The sequence below is a fragment of the Egretta garzetta genome, unplaced genomic scaffold (assembly GCF_000687185.1).
Source record: "Egretta garzetta isolate BGI_Z169 unplaced genomic scaffold, ASM68718v1 scaffold197, whole genome shotgun sequence".
Taxonomy (NCBI): Eukaryota; Metazoa; Chordata; class Aves; order Pelecaniformes; family Ardeidae; genus Egretta; species Egretta garzetta.
In genome coordinates this window covers 601,694-618,786 of record NW_009260274.1, presented here as the reverse complement: position 1 = coordinate 618,786, position 17,093 = coordinate 601,694, and the positions used below count along the sequence as shown (strand labels likewise).

Genomic DNA, 17,093 nt, shown 5'->3' with positions numbered 1-17,093 from the left:
CAAACCCAGCCATATCTCTCTCTCCCAAAGCCCTACAACACAGCAAGCTCCCAAGCTAGAGGGTTTAAAAAAAAAAAAAAAAAGTTAAACAAGTTTTCTGCTCTCTCTAAGAGCACCGGACTCGTAACATTTTGTTCCGCTTTTGTTAAACCTATAGCGAAGTTTCGAGAGGAAATAAAGCGCTTCATTTTGGTTACAGTCAGGAAAGAAACCACGCAAGACTGCAACGTGCCAGCAATGAAAAGCCAACGATTTTGGCTGGTATGGCCGTCGAGCCCTGACCCCCGCCAGTGACACCCCGACGCTCCTCACTCAGGTAAGAGAACTTACTGTAACATGCATCTAACGGAATAGCTGGGCACAACGGTTCTAACTGAAGATTGAATGCAGCCTTCATTGAATTCTTACTTTGACACTATCACTTGAAATCAGTGCTACCTGCAGAAAGTGTAGTGTTGAATTTTATGTCAAAGGCAACAATGTTAAACTTTTATTTTAATAATAATCTTTCCGCAAAGCTTGAGAAAGACTGAAATGGCTTTTAAAGTTTAAGAAAGCATAAAAATATGTGATTTAACTTGACTTCTAATGATTGCCAAGGAGTATAAATCAGATTTGTCTTTATGCTACACAGCCGGGCAGTGCCATAATCGAGAAGAACATGGAAGTAGCAAGGTAACAGGAGCCGTTCCCACACACAAATTCTACGAATCCATAATAATCAAAAAGGTGAACAGACAATGCAACAGTGTTATACTATAATATTTAGTTTGCAAACTATAATGGTAATTGCATGCCAGATAACCATGGAGTTTAACCTTTTCCTCTCCCTCCCATCAAAAAAAATGTAAGGCAGTATTACCGCAACAAGAACAAGGGAAATGAGACTACCATGACAAAACAAATGGAAGTACGGAATGGTTGAGTAAGACTGAAATTGATGTCTTGCTCTTCATTTTTCATCAAAGTAATGTTTAAAGGATCTTCAATGATTTCTATATTCTGTAAAGTTACAACAGGTTTGAATTAAGGGACCGGACCAAGAAGCATCTCTACTCTCACTGAAATGTCCCTTTTGAACAAGGAAGAAAAACAGATGCCAGAAAACTTCTATTTAACATCAGCTTGAAAGTTGAGTAAATCAAAACACACACCTGGAAGAAAAGAATCACATCTTGAAACACACATTTTAGCCTCAATCAAAAATTAATGTGCTAAATACCTTACCTACACTACAAGCAGTATGATACTGTTTCAACTTATTTACAGCTAAATAACCATCATTGCCAAAACCAGCAAGAAATTTCAGCTCACAGCTAAAGCCTATGATGACACAAGGGAAAACATCTGTCCCAGACTCTTCCCTTACATTTAGGACAGCTTTGGTTTAGTAGAATCCATCACTAAAATTAAAGCTAACTAATTTTGGTTGCTATATTTTGGTGTGTCATTTCCTTTATAGCAGTGGAAAGTGCATCTCCAAATTAAAAAAAAATCTTGAAGCAGAGGCTAAAACAAGCCAGCAGCGCTTCGCTGTTATAACTGACAAGTTGCCAGACTGATGACTGATGCCAGCCATTAATAATCAAGTTTTATATTTTATCGTTCAGGAGTGATTTAAAACACCCACCCTGCCTCACTGCTGCAGAAGCAACCATAAGGCAGTGGTTTACTAAAGTAGTAATCAAGATTTTGAAACAGGATTTGCTGTCCGATACACCTTCCAAAAGGATCCTGTCTCCAAGAAATTCCCAACTGGAAACCAAAGTGCTTTTTACCAGGCATAGCCACACAATTCACCCGGTTAAATTCCAAGTTATCCGAGTCTTTTCTTCAACACCAGGTTATCTTGGATCCTGAGATAATCATGAAAATGTGATTGCCAAGTCACCCTTAGGAGGGTGGGGGGCAGCTGGCCGTGCTTAGGACCCTGACAACGTACATAAGCATTCCCCAGAAAGAGGGGGCTGCAGATAAGCCAGTCAATATCAGAAGAGAGAAAGCTTGCTGAAGTCCTTCTCGCAAAAGGAAAAAAGCCACAGGCCCCGAACAGAGCTATGCTGGCGGATGCCTGTTGTATCTGAAAGGGCTGGAGATGGCCACGGCGTAGGCATTCAGGTCTGAGCAGTCCTGGTGGCTTTACGTTCTTGACAGTATTTAGACCTTGGGAACAGGCCTGTAAAAGCCTGAGGTGAAAGTTCAGAATGTGAAAGCCACCTGTAGCGGTGCTGGAGCGCAGCTGGTGTTTAAGATCTTTCCACACCACTTAGTATTACCAAGATTTAAGTTTTCCTCATCAGAATACCCTCAGAAAAAGCAGATTAATTCAGATTCATCTCATCTTCTGCTGCCTTGTCTTTATCAGCCCAATTTAACCAGTGGCAGCTGCGCACACAGATACTATAGTGCGTTTGAAGAATTTGACAGTGCAATTTCCACAAAAGATTAGTAAGTATCATGGGTGTTCAAGATACCTGATAACCAGTAGAGTAGCGAGAACAATCCTAGAAATCCTTGGGATCCAATCTTCAGTTCCAAAAGAAGGTTGTGTACCAACACAGAAAAAGGAATGACTGAAGACTTCCCAAGATGGAGATGAGGATACAGATTCCTCCCCTTCAAGTTCCACCATAAGCAGGCTGGGAACAGACAGATTTTGCACCAGAGGACCACGTCATGCTTCCATGGTCTCGGCACCAGGGCAGTTTCACTGCTGATCATTCAACTGGCATGCAAGCCAGTAAGGCAGCTTGACACCAGGAACAGTTTTTGGTGGTGTGGTTTTGTTTTTTTTTTTTTCTCCTCTCCTTTTTTCTTCTCTCTTCAGTACTGGAGCATCCTTGGAACGGGCACTGAAACTTGCTGACAGGCCTTCACAGATCCACTGCCTCCAGATTCCTTAGAGGACCTGTGGGATCCTAAGGAATGATGGTCCTGTCTCCTCTTCTCAGTCTCTTGACACTGAGGAAGAACGGTGCAGAAAAAAGACTGAGCCTACACCATTTTCCTTGGCTACTATACTGACCAAACTGTAAAGCTGGAACAATTTCATGAACCCATGAATCTTTGAAAACCAGAAGGAATAATTAGATACCTTATGCCTGAACATCGTAAGTCATTATGTATCTATCCAGCCACCCCTTACCTACGGTGATCTGTGTTGGCTAATACTACCTTCAGAAATGTTTTCAGTCTTAGCGATGAAGAGTTCAACTTTTTGTTTAGTTGCATGTTGAAGCAATTACGTTTATTTGCACCAATTCTCACTTACTGGTTCAGCTTTGGCCCCCAGCAATTGATTCTGGTATGCCATGAGTAGACTAGACAGACTTCTGACAAAGGACTTCGCTGAATCTTTTGAGTATCATCAACAGAACCTGAGGGTTTTTTTCATTTTATTTTTAGAGGGGGTAGCTTACAGATTAATACAGGTAACAGTTACAGCATAAAGCACATTATCCTCGATGCAAGACAACAAAGTGATATAGAGAATGAGCCATCCTCTTAGCCACTTAATTAAATTTAGCCAGCAAAAGTGTGAGGGACCAGGGCATCTTCTCACCACATGGTAATTCACTGCACATATGCCAAGCCAAACCGTAAAGTACACTTGCACACCTCAGCTAACTCTGTTGTCTCTCTTTTGATACTTAAATAGTCAGCCACATTATATTCTTCCCTTCCTTCTTCCCCCAAACATATACTTGAAGGTTTTAATCATAATAGCCTTGGATAACTTTTTTTATTAAAGGTGATTAACTTCTCTCTTTGCCTTCTGAAATAGTGCTTTTTGCCCAAGAAGACATGCTACCAGAACTGGACGAACCAAGCTTGCATTTCTTTATCTTCTCAGTCAATCCCTTTAGCACTAAAGGCTTAACACTAGCAAGTCTTGGATGTATTTTGACAGCTTCAGGATTTGGTATCTAAACGTTACACCTGTTCACATTAAAACAACACACTGTCCGATAAATAAATGTTAAGAGAGAACTAAATTCATACCACTGCATCTTTGAAGATATATCACAGTGCCCAAAAGCCCATCCCTTGATTCACTCAATACAGAAGACTAACGTTCCACAGCATTTATCCTCTACTTGCTTGACTTGCATGCATGACTACACATTTTATGCTCAATGTTTTTAATTTATGGATTTTTGTTGTTGTTTTTAATGCAAGGTACTCAAACCTTGTGTTCACAGCCTGTACCACCCCTGGGAGGGGCATATGCTGACAAGAATTCCGTTTGCATACACACATAGTAGGGAGCACACCTACTCCAGCGAGTAGGTTCTCAAGCATCGGATGCATCGCATTCACTTTGTACCAGTCCTTGAGGCACATGGATTTTCAGCCCTCACTGGAGTCTTCAGATTTCAAGACTTGGTATCATTTTGGATTCTAAGTATTTTGTTAAACTGTGCTGATGTTAAATACTAGCTTTAAAACGCCACATTTTAAAAGTAGCATGTACCTTCAATGTACGAATTTTGTCAGTACACAAAAGTAGCATGCAAAACACAGGAAAAAGCTGGACCGTCTTAAGAGTGGCATCTACCCTTGAGTAAAGGAAATACCGTTTGTGTAGCAGTATGCCTTTCTTCTTGTAGGCTCGAGCCAAATAAGACTTGCGGAAATCCTGATGCAGCTACAACACTGCCTGCCACCCCTCCCCACAGCCCCAAATACTGAGCAGAAGCACAGGGGCTCACATAAAACAGTGACATACGTGCTCACATTGACCAACAGCTAAGCAAATCCAAAGCAAAACCCTATAGAGCTACACTGATGCAGACTATTGAGACATTAGGTGCAATTAGACTGATGCACCGAGTCACAACCAAAGCTGGACAGAAAGCGAAGAATCATTATCTTCTAGCAAGAATAGCAATAAAGCTACTTTATATGCAAATAAGCTACACCCAGCACCAGTCATACTCAGAAGCAAACTCTGAAGACACTACACCAGTAAGCTACTTTGAAATGAGACAGGAGAGAGACTTTCCCTTCTAAGAACAGCTTTGATTCCAGAGTTACTACAGAACAGATCTAGTTAACATGATTAAGTTGCACCTAACTTTCCCGTATTTTATAGAGAAAAAAAACCTTAGCACTTAACTTTGCATTTTTCAGTGCAACAACAGCTAATGCCTAAAGATTAACAACCATGGTCTAATAATTTCCAAACACTTTTTATTTAAGGAACATAATTAAAGTGGAAAGCTTATTTTAGGTGCTTTTACAACCACTTCCTAATTTTTTCATCCTCCATCTTATGTGAGGATTTTTTTCTTTTTTTTATTTTTAAAGCTCCAAAGGAAATCTATTTAAGAATTAAAGAAGGTGTGCCAAAATTCAACAAAAAAATGTTGAAGAACAAAACAGGTTTCTAGCCAGAGTCACATGAACGAGCTGCATACAAGATAGAGGATATGATTGTTTAACAAAGGGTTTGGTGGGGTTTTGTGCTACCATTCAAAACAAGTAAGCACACCCTGCTCCAGAAAAAGAATAGTCACATCTTGAAGCACTGGCACGTGATGTGAGCAGACCCGCCATGCGCTCTCTTTATCCCCCAGTTCATTACCTAAGAAGACTTGCTAGGTAGACAGCTAGCACTAGCCATCAACCAATACACAAACTAAACTTTACTTGGTAGAATTGTTTCAGAGTGAAAACAATCAACCCAGAACAATACTAAGTAGTTGGCTATTCAGTTTTCCACTACTAACTGCTTCTGTCATTTAAGAAAACATAGAACGGACATTATTAAAATCAAAGCTAGCAAGCAAGCAAAAAAATTACAAAGGACAGAGAACCAGACTCTAAAGGTTAAGATCAAGCTTTTAGTAATTAGCTTTAAACAAACTCTGTGGGTAACATAGCTGGTGAAGATCATATTAGACAAATAACATCATCTTCAAATTTTACTAGAAAGGTAAAAAAGGACTTACGGAAGTGGTTATAAGTCACTGACCTCTCACTAATTGCGTACATTTCACAACATCTGTGTGCGGATGTTCAATGGTAATCTCAAAACCTGAGGAGTTAAGAATACATTTTAGAGCTCTATATTTCTGTTAAATGTATACATTCTGTTAAATAAAGAACCAAACTCCTTTCCTTTCCCCACAGACCTAAAATGCTTGCTAAACCTTTGCACTGAAGATCAAGTAACACTATTTAAGTGCCTTTTATTCCATACTTTTTCATATTTTTCAATGGCAGATGGTATAGCCATTTCAAGATCAATTTGTAAGACATTCCTTCAGTAATCTCAAGTCCTAAAAACATACATACTTGGGAAGTTACTGTATTTTTGAAGTCGAACATATCTGAACAGTTCCTAGTACATTAATAAGTCAGTAAAAGCTGTATTACAGACAGTGAGATACACACGTGTGCACATGCACTTCATTCATTGATTTCTGGGCCTTAAACATATTGCATCTATGAAATTATAAATTAAGTCAATTTGTAGGTCAGTGACTTAAGAAGCCTTTCCTTGTGACACTATTTTAAGAATTAGGTCACTACTGTTAGCTTTTTTTAAAAAAAAAAAAAACAAAAAAACAAACAACCTACAGACTCAAAGTGGTATTTAAGAATAGCTGAGTGTTCTCCAGCCTGCTAGCTGTGATTGTCTCCATGTTACTTTGAAGTCAGAAAAGTTCCATTTCAAATTTTGGAATCAGCTGAATCCATTAAATGGTTACATTAAGACTCGTGATGTTCAGAGGTAGTAACCCTGCTCAATTACATAAAGTTCTTCTACTGGACGGCAAAATGGGGAAGAGCACTTGGTATAAAGCTCTTCCCCGTGGCTTCAGAACACATACACAGCTAACCTAGCATAATGTGTTACCTTATATGAAGAAATATCAAGGTAGCTACTACTCTGGAGTAAAATCTATTTGGAAGGGTAGATATTTCTACCCCATCAAACTGTCAGAAACATCTATTTCACAAGTATAGATATACCTTTTTTCCTCCAAAGTGAATACCACAGAACTGCTAATACCAAACTAAATTAACAGGTCAGCAGTTGTATAGAAAACCAGCAAAATTCCAGTGTAACAATAGCACATCAAAAATCTAGTTACTTGAGTCCCATTACTTCTTCATGGTAAGTTGGCTGCACAGGAGGTATTTAGAAAGACATACCTAAAGTTTGAAGCATTATTGTTTCAAGTATAACCAGCTCTTGGGCTTGCTGAAGGTATGCCTGAAACAAATAAGAACACAGGTCAAGACATAGCTATCGATTGTCTCAGGATTTTAATCATATACTTCCTATGTGAATACTGGTTCCAGCAACACAAGTTAAGACCACTACCAAGCCAGTTAGAACTGACAACTTTGAACACTTCACTGTGATAATACTTTCTCCCACCAGCGTAAGCGTTACTGCAAATTCAGTTATACCAGCCTAACCACCTTTCACAGTAAGATTTCCTTAGTCTGGATCTCTCGTAATCTATTCCAGCTAAGCATTTTTGGGAGAAGGGGGGATGCTCAAAGAATTATGAAGGCTTGCCAGTGCAAATCAACTCAAATATCTCTAGGCAGGTAATCCATTTTACAAGTACTTTAAAATACTGCCGGAGCTACTCAGCTGGCCTGTGTTAAGCTGGCTTAAGCTTGTGGGCTCAAATGCATATATATATATATACACACATATATACACACACATACACATCTCCACATGTCATTCCAAGAACTGGGAGCATAGCAAAGGTGCTCAAATAGTTTTGTAACTCAGCTGTGGTCCAGCAGGGTGTAACTAGCTCAGCCTGACCTTCAAGCTGAACAACTCTGGTGCATTTCCACCATACTTCCTCGTATGCTTGGTTTCGGGAAGACTCGTCTCAAGAAAAAATGTGAACTATAAAGTAGGTGGAAGCTGTACAAACTTTGGCAAATGAAAGGAAGCCCAAAGTATAGCAGAGGCAGCAGCTGACAACCATATCGCATCCTTTAGAACAGAACATAGGCAACAGTGCACAGCAAACCTCTGGTTGAAGAAGACAAACACAGCATCCTGAACTCCTCTCTGCCCAAACTGTGTAACTTAGGGAACCACGCATGAAACCCCTTATTTAACATCCAGTCTTCTGCTATACACGCAGGAGTCTTAAAAATAATGCAAGTTCAAGATGGAACAATCTCTTCAAGTTTCATAACACAAATATTCCAGTCTTTAGTAAGTTATATTAAGTAATACTAAAGACTTAAATGGTGTAAAACCAAAGGTTTTTTCTAGCTTGCAAACAGCAATAATCCAGTCAAGACAATGTAAGAGATCATTAGAGGAAGCGTCATCTGATTATCTTTAAAACCATGACTTCCACCTACATCACTCTTTGTATCCAGTTGTGGCTCTTGAGGATGCAGACAGGCATGTGCTACTTTAATAACATGTTCAAGTTTCCGTGGCTGTTCTTCCACTTTTGCAGCCAAAAACAATGCCGTAGGAGATATTATCTGAAGAAGAAAAACATACATGTATGTAACTTTTTACGAGTAGGACTTTAATTTTTATGGAGACTCTAAACTGGTAATTAGAAAAGGTTTAAGAAGTTGGATTTATTTTGGTTTGCTTTTTTTAATCACTTCTGAAATCATGCAAGGTGACAAAAATAACTATTGATATTTTATTTTATAACTGATGTAATCCTCTCAGCAGCATAGGGAAGGAGTAACATAAATGCATTTGTGAGCAAGATGTCTGAGGTCAAACTAATTCTAGTTCAACATAAAAAGAAACAGACTTGGTCCAGAAGATTTAGTCACACTAGAACAGGCTGTTTCAAGTTAAATACACTTCACAAGAAAGTTCATCCAAATTCTTGCACAGTAGTGAGCCATTACATCATCTTTTCAGTAAAAGTCAAACCAGCTCATCAGAAGTTCTGGTGGCATTTGATTCTCCTAAAAAGCAAGAAACTTTGCAGATAACTTTGAGGCAAACAGCTTGTTGTATAAACGTCCGTTGTATACGTAAAGGTTTACTCTTAGAAACTTTGCTATATACCCAGCAGGATCTGGTGAACAAAGCACAAGGATTCACAAACCAGCAGTTACACCAAACATTAGTAAAGACTACAACTTATGTTTAAAGATTAGAATTTGTATAAAACTCTGGGTGTCGTAAGCTGGCAGCAAAGCCCCCATTTGCCATTCAGTTCACTATGAAGTAGCGTTTTGATGCCTGGTTATCAGCTAGAATTACCAACATATCTATATACACAACATGGCTAACCATAAATAGCTTTGAAGAATCAGGGTCCTCTTCGTATGCAATGCTGGCCACGTCAAACATGAATTAAAACAGCAGCAGAAATCTTCATGTAGACATCAACAGCTTAAATTGGTTAAAATTAAGCCAAGTATTCAGAGACTGAAATAGCTGCTTGTTGAGTGTTTGTTTAATGCATGGTGCAAGCAGTGCAGGTATTGGATTTCTCACTCAATGCCCAAGTAGGAATAGGCTTACCCAACTGAATAGCAGCCATAGATTCCCCCTAAAGTGAGGAGGTTTTTTGGTTAGCACATAGCCCTTTGTTATGTCAAAATGAAACCTTTGGTATGAAAGTTTGCAATACAATAGAAACTCCAACAAACTAATTAGAATCGAGCAGTTAAATAATTACCCATCACATTTTAGGAGCTTTCAAATATATCGAGGGAGTACTTTTTGCCTCCTTAAATCACTTTGAAAATGTCCACTTGGATCTTAAGTAAAATTTGTAAGTTGGCAGACCTGAGGAAAACTGACACCCTGGGAAGGTGACACCCTTTCATCAACGGAAACGTGCCACGAAGGAAAAACCCAAACTACCCAACACAAGTCATAGGCAGCAATTTCTTCCACAAGAGAGACAAAAACTGCTTTCTTTTTAAGAACATTTGTAACTTAAGCCTTACAAATGAACGAAATAAAAACCTGAAGGCAGATGTTGCCGAACAAGTCCACACTAACACTGTCATTTAAGACTTCGAATGATTCTTGAGAAGTTCCCGTCTACACTGCTTGAAGCAATGTTTGAAATTCCCTTTGCTAGGGACATGCTACTTGAAATATGTCTCACTTATGCTGGGAGATAAAACTTGTAAACACTAAATGTGACGGAAAGTCTTTCTGGAGTTCCGAGTACCAACAGCTCTGAAGTGCCAGAAGATGAAGACGATGTACAGTAGCACACACATGTACAACCCAACACACGTTATGCCATATAAAGATATTTTACAGAGCAGCCAAACCGTGCTCCAGCCCAGTAATGCAAGAACCAAGGCAAATATCTCTCATTTACAGTTGTTTCATCAATACCACCCCAGTGTGCTACAGTGATTTAGGGCAGGTCTAATTGAGGAAGGTGTCCGAGGTTAGCCCCTTCTACACCAGGGCCAGCCTAAGAGGAAGGATTACATTCTCAGACATAATCCTAAGCTTCTGGGAAAAGCCAGATTAGCAGACAGGGGCAGTAAACCAGAGAAACGTGAATGACAGAAGAAAAGACACTGGGAATGTTTAAGAATCAACAGAGTTGCAAAGAAACAAGTTTCACAAGACATTGAAGGGAAACAAGGAGGGATTAATGAGGACACCAGCGAGACTAGAACTGGTTAATTTTTTTTTTTTTAAACTTAGTAAAAAGGATACAATGAGGTTGACCATCATGGACTGAAAACTAAGACTCAACATAGTGAAGTCACTGAGGAAGGAAAGTTATGTCATGAAGTGTATAGAATCATAATGGATTATGGGAAACAGCTTTAAGAGAAAATAAATAGAAGAACTTTTCCATCCCAAAAGGATCACGCAATTTTTTTATTTTTTTTTTAAATTTAAACCAAACCAAATATATTCAGTCAGTAACCTGTAGCAGTACCTTACTGCTGGGCTGAAGAATGAAAGTGACTGCACTGGGAGCAGTGACCTGTTGTCCCTGCTGTCCTCCCCCTCTCTGTCCCTTTACTACCCCCACCACACATCACACACTCATCCCCAAGTACCTGCACTTAGACCTTACAGTCTCTCCAGCTTTGTGTGCAAGTTAAATTCAAATATATCCTAACACAAGGTCTCCTTCTACATAGTTTGTTACACATACATGGAATTTTCACAATTTACCTTTCTGAAAAACCAATTTCAACAACTACCATGATTGAAAATTTTTACATTTCACAGAGACATTCTTCAAACCAAGTCACCAATAACTGCACAATTAAATCACCAGCGAGTTCTCATTCACTCTTATTCCATGTCTGACTGCACTGAAGTTTCACTTCATTCCAAAAAAAGCACCCTCTTCACCAGGCTGACTTCAGGATATCTTCTAATTTACAGAAATGGATCAGTTTTGGCCAAGATGACTCCACACAATTCCTCATCTCCAAGACCTTACAAAAAAAAGGCAGTTTTGGAGGCTGATTAAGTCAAACTGATTAACTGGCACTTAACTCTGGTTCATCAGAAATCTATGTACACCCCAATTATTTATTCCCTTACAGAAGCGTTGGCCTCTGGCCAAAGAATTTCAGGTCTTTGCCTTGTCTAAGACTAGGGTTCTCATTCCCACTTTAGAGTGGGTCAGTATTTTTGTCTCCCTTGGTATTTATTCAGGAAAACAGACATACTAACAATGTTTCAGACTTGGCATGCATACAGTCTTCAGCAAAGACGACACACCCTGCTAAGTGTATAACTGGCAAAGTTACTCAAACGCTTTCATTCCTTTCCAATTCTCAAAAAAGGCAGAAAAAGCAAAGTAGAACAAAAGAGCAAAATTAAAGACACAAGACAAAGCTGTAAGCTTCCTATATATAAACATCTTAATCTGACATAAATTATTTAAATGTTATCTACGATGCACGCAAATATTCTTTAAGAGTTTGAGAAATATCTTCAGAAGAACACATGTGGCTCATGAAATTAAATCCCATTTGTGTACTAGCTGAGAATCTCAGAAACCAAGTCCCACTGAAATAGAAAAACCAAAACATAAGAGCCTTCTTATGACAGTCCAAGAGCATTATACAGCAAGTTTTATTGGTAAACGTGGTACAAGTCCTTTTCACTTAAAAAGTACAAGTCATATTGTAAAAACAGTGTTGCTACAATGAAGGCATTTGGAATAATCTCAGAATACGCACGTAGTTTTCCCCAAGAACTCCCCTCTCCCTTTTAATGCCAATATGAATACATTTTTAGACTTGATACAAATTAGCTTAAGACATTAAGTGGTTCCAGTCTACAACAGAGGTTTTTCAAGTGCGAACACGTAGAGTTACAAGGGTTTTTTTTTTATTATAATCAGGAGCTCACATTGCATAAAAACAGCAAATATGTTAAACTGCAAGATTAAAAACAGACCTGAAGTGCCTAAAGCAGCCTCGCTGAAGTTTGGTGCATATCATGGAAGTTTTAAGAACTTTGCACAACTGCAAAGTCAACTGTTCGATACTGCAATTTGGACAGGGCACAAGACACAGAAAGGGAATAAAGAGGGATAGGAAACAAACAAAAAAAAACCCTCCACACAACTCACCTACCTTGCACTTCAGGGAAAAAATTCCTCCTGTGGCCTTTTTTAGGCACTTCAAGTTCCACTGTGCATGTCACGAAAAAAAACCCTTGACATCATCAAGTATATTTTCAACTAGTTGTTTGGTATTCCACATGGCATTTCTAAGGATTATATTTAAAAATACAACTACCATTTGGAAGCCTTACCTCTCATTTCCAGCATACCGAGGATTTTTCCCCCTTCTCTGTTCTTCAAATCACAGTGTACTGAAGAACAAGCCTCTAAAAGAGGTATGTGCTATATAATAACATCAAACACATGAAGTACTACAGAAACAGTATCTCCAGAAGAATTTTAATTTTTAAGATATTTTAAAGTATAACAGTCACACTAGTGTTTCCTATAAAAAGGCAGCAAGCTCCCTCCCCACCCCAATATTAGCACTGACTAACCTTATACTCAGCAAACCAAAGTTACTGTGCCCTGGTCAACAGTAATGTAGAAAGAATAATTTGTACTGCTGCTGAGGAGATTCATAGTAGTTCCTGAAATGCCATTTGCATGGCTAGCGAAAATTAGTAGTCAGGGCATCCACCTCTGCTTACCAGAATTGGTAGAGCAAATTTCCATCCTTCTACTGGGGCATAAGAACCTTGCAAGGTCTTAACCTGCTTTGGGGGCAACATCAAAACCTCAACACGTTCTTCTTTGCACGTAAACATACGTACTTCACAGAAAATCCACAGTAACTCCAAAGTGCTTGCTAGCCCACAGGAACCTCACAAAAATAGGGGTATTCGGTCATTAGAGCAGTAGGTGCCATACACTCAAAATGAACGAAGACTACATTAACTGGTATGTGCTACCCCTGCAGCTCTACAGATCGAGGATACTATTGGGAAATCTGTTCCCTATTCACAGCTGACTCAAAATTTTGAAAGCCTGTAAAATTGTTTAGCAGTAACTTATCCTGAAGAAAAAAACCGCCAGAATTAAGACAACAGCTATTCAGTAAATGAGCTTCCACTAGACCTGTTTGTTAACAATTAAGCTCATGTGACTTATATGCAATTCAGACTTGTGTTTTTATAACCCAGCAATTATATATGATGATAAATATGCAAGTGTGCATTAGTTGACTAAAAAAATTAACCTACCAATAAAGCAAGAAAACAAAGGCTAGATTTTTTCAGCTGGACATCATAAGACATTCTGACTAATGGCCATCTGATCTAGCCCCAGCCTTCAGATTCCTTCTTGCCACGAATAAACATCACTACACACACACACAACAAAGAAATATTAGAGATATATCCCATGTACTGCAGAAAATTCGAGCTAGGTCATAGCTTCAAGACTGCTAGTACAGTCCTATTTAATTTCTAAGGGTTAGTTTCTTCTTGCAGTGGATAAATACTGTTAGACTTTTGAGCTTGCCAAGTACTCTGGAGAGTTGATATTAAGTATTTATTTCAGTCGTTGGCTTTTGTCTTCTCCGCAGAGAACCTGCCAGATGGTTTGGGAGTATTTTAAAAGTGACTCATGTTCACTTTGAGACCACCCCCTTTACCCTATAGGAAAAGATGTAAGAAAATGCATTTGCCCATCAGTACACACACAAAGCTTCTGTCTGGCCTTACGCTCATTAAGAAACTTGCAGTGTCCTTGCCTTTATTTAAATACCACTACCCGAGAATTAATTTTACAATACACTTTTCCCCTCCTGTAACAGTTGCAGTTTCCATGGCATTCAGCCCTTACATAGCTTACTCGTGAATTTTAAGATTCATAAATATAACTTAAGGCGTAGTTTTCATAACAAGGGCACTATACATCCAAATCCTACTGTGCTTCCAGTTCCAAGTGACCGCCATTTTCCAGTGTCCAGTGAAAACCCAAACACAGCAGCTAAACCTTCCTGCTACCTAAATCTATCCTAGATTACCAGATATATTAATACCACATAGCAGTATTAACGTATTAAACACAAGCCCTGGCTACAGCAGCTCTACACAGAGGGACCTCTCCGCTCCAAGCAGCTCTGCCTAGTTTACCAAGTCCACAAACCATTCGCAGCCACAGAAAACCCTGGATGCCTCACCAGCTCCTCGGCCACTGGCTACAGGTCACTGCTACGCGGGCAGGTACGCAGCAGGGAGAGAGACAGAACAGCTCTTTTACTGCCTTCACTTGATATATTACAGAAACACTTTCAAAGGGCATATTCCACCACAAAGCTTGCTGGAACTCGATGCTCACATGTGCTGTTCTTGCTCTAAAACTAGAAAACCGTTTTCAGAAAGTACATTTGTGATTTACATGTATATCCATTCAATATATAGCACTCTCCATCACTACATAAACTAAACTTAAGTTATAGATTTCTGCCTCCTGAAGTGTTTCAGGCTGATGTACAACTTAGCTCAGACTACTTAAGCTTTTATTACATAAGGACCTGTAACACTGCAGTTTTGGTAACAAGCTTGCTTCAAGTTTGAATTTACATCAGATTTTGCACAAAAATAATTAAATAAGGACCTGTAACACTGCAGTTTTGGTAACAAGCCTGCTTCAAGTTTGAATTTACATCAGATTCTGCACAAAAATAATTAAATATACTTGTGAAATGTGCCTACAAACTAATACACATTTCTCACCAAATAAATGCCAAACAAGACGTTCATTTGCTCAGCCAACAATGATAAATTCATGCCAGACAAAAGAGTTGGCTAACACTGTAACCCGATGCGTACCTTCCCAGATTTCAGACAGTGCACAGTTTGCAAGATTCTACCCCTTGGAAGACCAAGGTCTGGTCTGGTCTAGATCATAACATCTGTCACAGTCTCAGCCTGTTTATTTCATCACGAAAAGCCAAGATCTGAGAAAACTCACATCCTTGCCAATCAGTGATATGCCGCCACCATTATTAACTGTGCTTGCAAAACTGGTATAAAATACTGATGCAAAGTACTTTAAAAAAAAAAAAAACCAACACAAAAATACCTAGACTACTACTGTTTTCCTAACTATTGCACCCAATACTGGACGTAAAAAGGATTAAAGTTTTCAGGTTGGGATCTCCAGTTCCATACCTGTTACAAAATCACTCGATTACAGAGAGCATTTTTACAGAAGAATTTGATTCTTCGTAACACACACTGCAGTCAGATTCAGCGCACTCAGTTCATTAGTGGAAACCAGAGCGCCAGCATTTCTCAACAGATTTAAAGATTTTTCTTGTCTAACATGACTTCTCATGAATCTGCTTAAAACCAGATTAGTCAAATGAATTTACACTGTTTTTTAAGAACAGATACATAATCCATATGGATACATACATAACCACACTATAATTGTCAGACACACCATGCCAGCACTACCACTGACTTAAGAAAAAAGTGTGCTCCTACACATCAGCCTTTCAAACTACAGCACATAAGCACCAGCCAGCTTCAGAACACCTAAATGCATTCCTCGCACATCTGAAATGAGTTTGCTGATGGTGCCCGGTTTTTATTTCGATGGCAGAAGATCAAAATCTCATGGCCACCAGTTAAAATAATTCAGAGGTGAAAGGAAATATCGTTATTGCTTCTAAGCCACTGATAAGAAGCTAGAATTGCTATAAACAGAACAAACTTTACAATCCAGCAAAGGAATATAACACTTGTCAGTCAGACTGCCAAAATTATGGGCATGTTATTGCCGCCTATAAAATCATACTTACATTTCGATTAAATTTTGTGAAGGAATGATGCATATAAAACCTGTGCATGTAAACAATTGCAGTATTTATCGTAAGCTGAGATCTGGAAGATTAAGTTAAGGAAACACTACGTGTTAAGAAAATTGTTTACAAGAACTGAATGGGATGTGCTCTCTACGTCAATCACTGCTTTCGACGCGCTGTCTTCACCTGAACACGAATTGAGGACGTGACGCTTCCGAAGTTAAGAGGTATTAACACATCCTTCACTGATGTTAAGGCCTCTCTTGCCCATCTGCTTGGCAGACACCGTGGGGATCCCTACGCCAGACCGGCCACATCTCACCCGCTGAAAGAGAGCTCCTCGCTGGGCGGCACGCACGGGAACGCCGCCTCGAGTGCTTTTGTTTTCATAGAATAGAACAGACTCATCGAATCGCTTCCGTTGGAAAAGACCTTTAAGATCACCGAGTCCAACCTTTAACCTAGCCCTGCCATCCCACCACTAACCCCTGTCCCTAAGCACCACATCTATCCTTCTTTTAAATACCTCCAGGGATGGGGACTCTACCACCTCCCTGGGCAGCCGCTTCCAGAGCCTGACAACCCTTCCTGTGAAGAAGTTTTTCCTAATGTCTAGCCTAAACCTGCCCTGGCACAACTTCAAACCATTCCCCCTCGTCCTATCGTCCATTAGTTACCAGGGAATTGTTCCAATTCCACTGTTCCAGCAGGGAACGTGAGGTTTTCGTCTTACTCTGACCTCTCGGTTTTTTTCTTTTTAAAAACCCAATTAAAGAACGGCTACCGAGGGGACGCCCGCTTCGAGGAAGAGGAGCCTGCAAGCACCTGGG

At 39.4% G+C, this 17,093-nt stretch overlaps 1 protein-coding gene across 9 annotated transcripts in view; it reads right to left on the bottom strand.

Annotated features, from left to right (window-relative positions):
* CCNT2 (cyclin T2) overlaps positions 1-16,725 on the bottom strand; it is a 25,613-nt gene extending 8,888 nt beyond the window's left edge. For 2 of the 9 annotated variants that reach the window (XM_009642476.2, XM_009642477.2), the window contains exons 1-4: positions 16,261-16,725; positions 8,356-8,484; positions 7,165-7,225; positions 5,978-6,040 (exon numbers count right to left, since the gene is read on the bottom strand). In XM_009642476.2, coding sequence (XP_009640771.1) covers positions 5,978-6,040; positions 7,165-7,225; positions 8,356-8,484; positions 16,261-16,308 — 301 coding nt within the window. In that variant the 5' untranslated portion in view covers positions 16,309-16,725. Of the gene's footprint in view, positions 1-330; positions 2,962-5,977; positions 6,041-7,164; positions 7,226-8,355; positions 8,485-12,736; positions 14,177-16,260 lie in introns of those variants that run through there. The other 7 variants (XM_035897869.1, XM_035897868.1, XM_035897873.1 and 4 more) reach the window with 7 other exon arrangements.
* Between the last annotated feature and the right edge of the window lie 368 nt (positions 16,726-17,093).